General features: G+C 29.1%; 1 protein-coding gene across 1 annotated transcript in view; it reads right to left on the bottom strand.

The window, feature by feature from the left end:
* Nucleotides 1-5,598: 5,598 nt before the first annotated feature.
* The window catches only part of LOC107449664 (blastula protease 10), a 124,262-nt gene continuing 119,697 nt past the window's right edge, over nucleotides 5,599-10,163 (bottom strand). The window contains exon 14 of the mRNA XM_071177817.1: nucleotides 5,599-5,889. Coding sequence (XP_071033918.1) covers nucleotides 5,763-5,889 — 127 coding nt within the window. The 3' untranslated portion in view covers nucleotides 5,599-5,762. The remainder of the gene's footprint in view (nucleotides 5,890-10,163) is intronic.

The raw sequence follows: 10,163 nt of genomic DNA, 5'->3' as shown, positions 1-10,163 counted from the left end.
GCAGTAATAGATAAATTATACTTAAGCATTTTCTTATGTTTTCATGAAAAAATGTAAAAATTTTTTTTACATTTGAAATATAGAATCGTCTAAAAAAATTTAATCTATGTGACACCAATAGCTTCTTCATAAATTTATTGCTAATGATATCTGGTGGCCTAAAACTCAATGAAAAATTCATTGTGTTTTTTTTTTTAATTTAAAAAAGTATATTGTGAATATTAGTGCATATAATATAAATATGAATAGAAATCAGAATTAGCTGCTGTTGGCATTATTCTTTCCACCTTTTAAGACGAATGTCCATTCAGTAGTGTATTTTTAATCTGAAATATTTATTTGCAAGTTGTATATGAAAAATATAACACCTCAGTTTAGGCTTGATTTAGGATAATGCGAAGGATTTCTGTGATTGTCAGGGAATGGATTAGATAGATGTATTTTTTAAGTTTTTTTTTTTTAAATTACCAAGTAATTTATTAAATTCCTGGATATTATTTATTGGGCTATTAACTCTAATTATTTCTAATTATTTTTTAAATTTATTAAGTGTCTGTAACGAGTTTCTGAAATCACAAAACTTATTGTTAAAGCTTCATATGCTACTATCAAAGTTATTATGTGCCATGCAATTATTATTCCTATTTTTTGTTACCAGAAAAATTTGATTTCTGACATATTTTGGAATACCTAAGCATTTAATAGAGAGGCAAAAAATTAGCGCACAATGTATGAAATGTTTAAACTGTTCACACATTGCCTAGGCATTTTATTGAATACCAAAAAACAAACCAGCATGTTATGAAATACATATCTGATACATTTCAGTAATGTATAAAAAAAAATTTTACAATCACCGCTCTTTAATAAACATTAAGACTGCTTCTCAAAAAATAAAGACTTATTGGGGTTCGCAAAATTATAGTTAAGAGTTAAGCAATGTAAAAATAAATGTTCCCACAATCACTATTCTATTGTACAAAATATCAAACTTTGATTTGAGTTATCGTAGAGGATTTGAAAGATGATTGATAGAAACAACTGTAAGTTTCAATTAATGATCAAATAGGTTTTGAATTTGTTTCCTTCAATAGCAATTTGTTAGATTTTGCATTTTTTGCAAATGCTAATTTGCAGCCAATGTGCTTATTTTTTTGTTTTTATTTCATTTTGATGATTATAAAAATATATATTAAGGGTAATAATTACAGAACACCCTGTACAATAGTTCTCAACTTCGGCATTAGTTCTTATCCTCAAATTAATTCTTATTTTCTTACTCATCTAATTTTAGAAGTAACTAAAAGTCTTTTTTAAAAAAAAAAAAAAAACCTGATATTTTTTCTTATTTTGACAAAGAACATTTGTTATTCTAAAATGCCTAGTTAAAGTCTATAATAATTCTCCCATTCTAAAAATGCAAGGTATTCTATAGAATGTAGTCATTTCATTTATTGCTAGTAACATGTTTTGTCTGCAGGGGAATTTTTGAATGTTCATACAGCTGCTGCAAATGTTAGTAATCTTAAGAGGGGGGGGTGAAACAAAATTTGTCATAATTCCGTGGGAGTTATGACGAATTCTGTTTCACCTTCATTGGTAATTTAAAATATAAAAGTCAGTTTACATAAACCCGTAGATTCAAATAATTTTTTAAATGTTGAATTTTTTTTTTGGCCCAATTTTAAGTAATCCTGCTATACTTTGTTTATATTTGGATAATTTGAAAAAAAAATTTTTTTTTTCCTGCTTTTGAAACTTTATAGTTTACTTTTATTTACTGGAACTCACTTTTTTTATATTTTAAATTCAAAGTGACCACCGAAGATTGAAAATCATTGAATTTTATCAATTTGAAAAAAAAAAAAAAATCAGGGAAATGTCAGGGAATTTAATTGAAATACCTAAACAGTCTGAGAAAATGAATAATTTTAAGTTTTAAAAAACTTTAAGAGTAAATATTTTTTTTATTTTTAAAAATTGGTCTATTAATAATCATTTTTTTAAGCAAAAATTTTGTGTTTTTAAATTTAAAAGCAAGTATTAGTATATTGTAACATATTTATGATGTAATATGGCATTTTTAAGAAATTAATGACAATAATATAATACATCCCGGTTAAAAAAATTATTGGAAGAAAATAAAATCAGTGTAAAAAAGTCATGGAATTTTTTATTGAGTCTTTGTTTATCACGTTAAACAGAATTTAGCTTTGACACATTACTTCTGCAATGTAGGGTCCTCTTAAGTTATGATGTTAAGTTGTGCATTAGATGGTAAACTTATTTAATTATATATTGTTTAGCATACTATTTTTTTATGTGCACCTTTTTCATTGAAACTGATCATACTTAATTTTGAGAAAACTTACTTTACCTCAATTTTATACCTATTTTAATATTTTGCTTTCACATAAGTTGTATAAAAATATATTAAAACATATTATATAAATTGTTTTCACTGTTCCTGCATTTTGTTTGCTTTTCAAAATAGCAATATTTTATTGAAATGGAATTGTTGCTGTTATAAGGGAGCAAAATCTATTTGGTATAAAACCAGGGATTATCAATCAAACTTTATAAGTATTTATTTTAATTTGTTGCATGTGTTATATAAATGTACTTCTTTTAGCATATATTTTATAGGTTTCTGTAAATTATTTAACTGAGTGAGGTATTTTTAATCAGAGCTTTTTGCTGTCTCTTGTCTTTCATTGGGTGCTGTGAGGGTGAGCACAAGAATATATTGTAAAAGAATGAAATTCCTTATTATTGTTTTTGTTTTCAAATGATATATGTATATTTTGCTGCACTATTGATTGTATGTTATTTGTTTTGTAAATTTCAAATTGTTGAATATGCATTTATGAAAATATGTTTTTACATTTTTGTATATTTCAAAGCAATAAACTTTTATAATTTATTAATTTAAATTTTGTATAATTTTTTGAGCGTTTGAATGCACAGTAGAGCAATCAATTTCTCTCTAACCCAAATAACTGTGTTAACTGAACTTAGAAGTTAATTTTTAAACACTTGTCTTTTTTTTACGTCCCTCTTTTATTTTTGTAAAAATTACTGTACTGTGATGAAAAGTTTAATAAATAGTAGACCCCTAACAACCGATTTTAGTACAGAAGTTGATTTTTAAGCACTTATCTGTTTTTTTATTTATTTATTATTTAATTTAAATGATATTTTTTTATTATTGTAATAATTACTTTACCGTGATGAAAAGTTAAGTAAATAGTAGACCTCTGTTAAACCTTTTGTTAACCGATTTTGGTAAAGAAGTTGATTTTTAAACATTTATCTTTTTCTACTACCTTTTTTATTTTTGTAATATTTGACTGTTTTGTGATGAAAAGTAAATATTCGTAGTTTAGTTAAGTTTAAAATATGCTGATTTTAACTCTGGTAAACGATGCACATATCCACAAAAATCATGAATGGTATATACCGTATTGAAATAATATTTTAACATATTTATTAATTTAATTCCCTTTACTTGACAAAGATCTTTTATTTGCAATCGATTATTAACACTTCTCTACATTTAATTTGAATAATACCTTGCCCATTTCACTTAACATGCTTATTTTTAACTAATTTAACCAAGTATTTCTAACGAACATTTCTCACTTGTAATAATTTAAGCTATCCATTTTTTGGTTAATAATTGTCTTTAAATATATAGGCAGTCCCAAATAACACAGTTCATCTGGAGCTAAAAAATTATGATGGCTTGGCGTATCTGGAGAAACCCAAATAGTATTGTAGTCAAAATCACTCTTTTGAAAATGCTATGGGATCTGTAAAAAAGCTAGACAACGCTGTAAAAAAGCTAGACTAGTTGTCATGGATAGGAAATGTTCAAAATCGCTGTAGTTGAAACAGCCAAGGCCTATAAAGGGCTGTTGTGCTCATAAAGAAGAATTGTCTTTCAAATTCAAAATTAATCTGCTTACCACAGATAATAAAAGCATCGCCATTTGGCATTATAACAGCAAACCAATTTTCAAGGTTTATAACATCTTTCAAACATTTGAAATTTCGCATACGTGATTCTGACTTGTAATTTTGATTGGCATACGTTTCACTTTTTGGCCTCTGTTCAAAATTTAAACGGGAGAGAGAAATTCGAGTTAATTCTAACCAATTATACTTAAAATAGAAATTTATTTTTCATTTCATTAATCTTTAGCAACTATTTTACCTTGGGTCCCAGTTGGGCCCCCAAAGTCGGCTTAATATGGGTCCTATATGAAAATACTCCAAGGGACCAATATTAGGATGTCTAGATTTTTTATTATTGGTCCTATATAGGGCCTATATTAGCTGTATAATGAGTTTGAAATATCAGGTGAATCTGGCAATTCTATGTTGGGCCGATATTGGTTGTAAAGTGGCGGTAAATTATCGAGTGAATCGAACTATTCTGTATAGGGCAATATCGGAAAATAACGCTCCTTTGAACCCTTATCGAGCCAAGATTCGTGAATAGTCCGATGAAGGCCCAAGTTATTTTGCTGCTAGGGATCATATTAGTTTCGAATTTTATTGAACAATACGAACCTCATTATCAAATGATTGAAGGTATTTCCCTCTATTGTGGTTTACAAGATCATGTAAAGATACATTTTACCCGGACCCCTTTACTCGGGCAAGCGATAAGTTAGTATATTATAAAATAACAATCCTTTATTTTACAAACATTTCATCCTTTGAAATTTAAGCCAAATTGAATATTCTTGTCTTAAATTTTAAGTATATCAAAAATTTCAACAAATTATTTGAAAACAATTTAAATGAAAAATTAGTCAATCATTAGATGCAAACTCAAAACTAAAACATGATAAAAATTTTTGTTCTGAGTATTTAACAGATTACATATTGTGAGAGATGGTGTGTGGTTTACAAGATCTTAATACTCGAATTTTTTTTAATAAAAAAAATTTTTTTCTTTTTTGACTTTTGGAGATGCATTAACAGAGGTATAATTTTAGTTTGCATTATACTATTAAAAAAATATTTCACATACTATATTTTTCAGGCTCTTACACGTGTTTCCTCCCTTAAAACTGAAACCAATTTAAATATTCACGTCTTATAACTAAAATATGTCAAAATTTAAAACAAAACAAAACTTTTTGCACTTTAAATTTTTTCATTATATATATATATATATATTAATGAAAGCAAAAGAATTTAATTATGTCATTCTTTGTTGAGTGGCGAGCGAAAAAAAGTGTGTAGTTTACTTCATCAACGATCAGTCTTTCTGGTAGGGAAATCTTAGAAATTACTATTGGTTTATGAAATAGGTCGAGTGATTCTCACGAAGATTAAAGAGAATAATGTCTTAATTTAAATTTATGCATACTTGTGCCAAAAATAGATTTAAGAACAGGATGTGGCTTTTAAAAGTGTGAGAAAGCATTTCGATCTGAATAATTAATTAGGATTTGTTTTACAAATAAGAAGCTAACATAAAAAGTTTAATAGAAGTTTTTTATGTTACATATGTATATAAAATTGAAAATTTTTTGTTAAAAAGAGAAATGTGCTGAATGATTTGGAAAATAAAGAAGAAACAAATATGAGAAATGCATTTATTAATGACATGATATTTATACTAGATTGATGTACTATAAATAATTGTGAATAGACATGCAGTTTAAGATGTATTTGAGCACTTCATATGACTTATGGCATATTGTACTTTATGTACATGATGACTATTTTCAACATATTTCTTTTTATTAAACAAATCGTACTTTGGCTCTCAGTCCTTTTCCTTCCATTTCATCATCTGCAGCTATTAGAATAATGAATGTTCCACCCCGAGATGTCATTTTGGTTCCTGGTTCTATGTCTGTTCCACAGTAACTGAAAGTAATTATTAGAATTTTAATATCAAGTAAAGGGAAGATTAGAGCTCCTGAATTAAACAGGCCGACTCATCATCTATTTTTGCTCCAAAGAGATAACATAAGCACAATACTAACATAACGTTAACTTGCGAACTTTTTTGCTCCAATATTGCTTGATAGGTCAGCTCTGATAGTATAGGAGCCTTAGGGAAGATAAATAGACGTGTTAAGTTGCGCAACACACAAAAGTTTTATTGTAGCAGGAGTAATTTTAAATCCTAGTATACGTTAGACGCTTAGCGCAACCTTGAGAGACATTGCCAACGCCGAAATGACGCGTTGATGCTTGTCGCCAAACTGTTGCCAATGCCGAAACGACGCTTTCACGATTGTTGCCAAGAACTAGCGTCGAGAAAAATATAGAAAATCGTGACTTGAAAATGGCAAGTACATAAATGTACCTTGAAAAAAAGCTTATAAATAAAAGAAAAGCACTTACCCCCCCGAATCTCCGCAAATGTATACAACTACTTTCAGGCCCGGACTGGCCAGTAGGCAGACCGGGCAATTGCCCGGTGGGCCGGTTGGACCGAACCAGTAGCGCAAAAAAATTTGTTTATTCATTGCATGAATTTCAAATAATATTGCGCAAATAATAATAATATTAAATAACATATATATATGATATATGTAGTAATAATATTGTTTTAATATACAGAGTGATTCAGATCATGCGTGCCACCCATTTTTTTTCGAGAATGGAGCAAATAATCGATTTGAAATAAAAAATCTAAATAACTAAATCGACACCAAGGAATTCAATAGTGATATTGTTAATTCCCGGAAGTGGCCGGAAATACCGGAATTTGAATACAATTTTGATTTTTTAAATGGAAACCTATATCTTATTTGGCATCATTGGAGAGGGTTTTCGGAAAAAAGTAACTTTTACTTGAAATTTTTTTTAAATCTTTTACTGTTCTCAAGATAATAGAAAAGAAAAAATTCTGATTATTTACTTCAATTTATCATTTTTATCAAAAATAATTCACTTAAATTATCAAAATCGCTTAAATTTTATAAAACATGGGAAGAAAAGCGCAAATGTGTTTTAATGAAGGTAAAAGACATTTTTTTAGTGAATATGTCAAAATCTATTTAGCATGTACTTTTTCTTATCTATTATCTTGAAAATAGTAGGAGATATTAAAAATTATTTTAAGTAAAAGTTATTTCTTTTTCGAAAATTCTCTCTAATGATGCCAAATAAGATACAAGTTTCTATTTAAAAATTATATGAAATATCTTGTATATGAAAGACTTCTCGCTGTTGTAGAGTGTAAATCTTCAACCGGACAGAATGTGTTTTCTTTAGTGGATTCAGTTTTAAAGTCTTGTAATATAGATATAACAAAGTGCATCGGTAATTCAACTGACGGGGCTGCAAATATGCAAGGTGAATATAAAGGATTTTCGTCATGGCTTTCCAAAGAGTCCCCTGGTCAAATTCATGTTTGGTGTTATGCACATGTCTTAAATTTAGTTTTAGGAGATACCACGAAGGCACTAATTGAAAGTGCATCGTTTTTCTGCCTACTAAACAGCGTCGCAGTATTTTTCCGTGAATCATACCAACGTATGAACATCTGGGAACAAAGTAACGAGCACGGAAATAAAAAAAGGTTCGCAACTATTGGAGAAACACGTTGGTGGTCTATGTCACATTGATTACAAGTTTAGAAACTATACAACAAAATTCAAATTTCACGCCAGATATCCGTGCAAAGGCAAAAATTTTTTTAGAATCATTTTGCAAATATGAAACAGTAATCATCGCCAAAATATTCTCAACAATATTTGAATTAACTACACCGCTTTCTCAATATTTGCAAACCTATGGTTTAGACATCTTAAAAGCTTTTGGAATGGTATCACAAACGTGTTCAGAACTAAAAAAAAATAGTGAGAGATTTTGAAGGTGTACNTAAAAAAGATTGAAGAAAAGAAAATTGATGCCGGGTGAGACAGCGTCGAATGAAACAGTTTTTGATGATGAAACCACTGCATTTAAGATAAACGTCCATAACATTATTTTCAGCACAGTTGTAGCGTCAATGGAACGCCGATTTCCGGCAAATGGAAAGTTTTACGCTGATTTTTCCTATCAAGATCCGAAACGTTTCCCTGAAAAACATTTTAACAAGCTTCAATCTGGCGAACTAAATGAGTTAAACAAACTCTTACTAAAATTTGACGAAACAGCTATAGGTGAAAATTTGCGGATTGAACTAAGAAATTTAGCTTTACATTGGGAAAAACTGAAAAATTCAGAATTAGAATATTATAAAATAATCACAAAAGATCATTCAAATGAAGATAATAACGACTTTACTTTGGAAACAGAAGAAGTCAGTCTGAAATGTGAGACACGCAGTGCGTGCAAAAATTGTGTTATTTGTTGCTATAAGATGACATTCAATTTATTGACCAATTCTTACAATTTAATTAGTCTAGCATTAAAATTTTTACTAACATTGTCAAAAAGTCAGGTGGCTTGTGAAAGATCATTCTCCACATTGAAAGTAATTAAAAATCGAATGAGGAGTACTTTATCTTCGGATAATTTGAATGCTCTCATGGCAATGGAAATAGAACAAGATCTATTAATGAAATTAAATAGCGACCCCATAATCGATAAAGAGGCAGAAAATAGTGAGCCTCTTCAAAAGTTAAATTAAATTTTAATTTAATGACTTTTGAAGAAGCATTAAATCTATTTAAAAAATTTTTTTTTATGTAAATCATTCATGTATGTGTAGTATAATAAATATTTTTATTTACTCTCCATCTTTCACCTTTTTGATTTTATCAACCTATGTTTCCTCATAAGAACCATGTATTTTAAACTGAAATATATTCTATAAAGGATTATTAAGCAATTTTTTTCTACTTTCTTACTTCGATAAATTAACTAACGCTCATGAGAATTTATAAGTAAAAATGGCACATTAGGAGCCGCGTACGCTTCGCGTATATGTGAAGTAGAGGGCCGATATCTCTAAAATGCCCGGGCCGATTTTAGATCCCAGTCCGGGCCTGACTACTTTATTGCTAACTTTATCACCTTCCAAACATCGCCAATGTCGCCAAATCCACTGTATAAAACCACCGCTTTTTAAAAACGCAATAAAATTTCCTGGGTTGTCTTATATTTGGAGGTATACTTTGGATGATCGCCAAGTTAGTCGCCTTGATGGGCGATGTTTAATTTGTGACAATCCGACTATTTTACTGCACCTGTTTTAACTAAATATTGATGTTTATGTGTTTTAATTATATTTTATTGAATTTTGTTTTCGGTGATATTTTTTTGACATGCAAGCATGAGTGCCGAATAAATAAATAAACAGGCCGAGTTGTGTCTCCTGCTAAACAACGCTGTATGAAACGTGGAGGTGGCGGGTTCGAATACCGGCATAACCCTGGATGTACTTGTTAGGTCCTCCTCTAAATTGTTTTATCTATCATTTTACTTGACAAAGGTTTATAAGCCTAAATTCAATAAGGCAATAAAATAAAATAAATCGCTATTTTCGTTAAAGGGTAGTATTTCTTGAAGTATCTTTTCCCTATTTTTTTTTAATACTAAATATTTTTTAATTATTTCTGCAAAGCAGTTAAGAGAAAAGTTTTAAATTAGTTGTAATATATAGCAATAATAAATTGAAGAAAAATAAGTTTTTTTTTGAAGTGAAACTTCTAATGCGACTTCCAACAAGGTTGCGTTAAACGTTTAACGCTACCGTTGTCATGGAAACTAGATTTCTCAGTACTTTCGTTGAGCCCACGAGGTAAGAGAGAAACATAGTAGGTAATATTGGCGTTAAAGAAAACAAAGCGATATTTTTTTTAAATTTGCCAAGAACACCTTAATGAAATTTAGAAATAAGCTGATTTCTTATTATAATTTTTTTTCTCCAAATATATTTTATTATTAATATATTTTAACTAAGTACTTTGATGCACAATAATACTTTGATGCACATAGATACGCTGCTTTAGATACTTATTTTTCTATGTTTTTTTTTTTATTTTTGCCGTTTTCTATTTTATAAGTGAAACTTCTAATGCGACTTCCAACAAGATTGAGTTAAACGTTTAACGCTACCATGGAGGGGGTATGAAAGCACTGTTGCGTTAAACGTGGAATAGAAAGAGACAGAGCGAGAGTGAATGCGTGGCACTCGAACGCATGCGCGTAAAAAATGATAATTAAAAGATGCGATCAAT

This window comes from Parasteatoda tepidariorum, chromosome 2, assembly GCF_043381705.1.
Source record: "Parasteatoda tepidariorum isolate YZ-2023 chromosome 2, CAS_Ptep_4.0, whole genome shotgun sequence".
Taxonomy (NCBI): domain Eukaryota; kingdom Metazoa; phylum Arthropoda; class Arachnida; order Araneae; family Theridiidae; genus Parasteatoda; species Parasteatoda tepidariorum.
The sequence above is the reverse complement of the archived record's forward strand: the minus strand, read 5'-3'. Positions and strand labels throughout refer to the sequence as shown.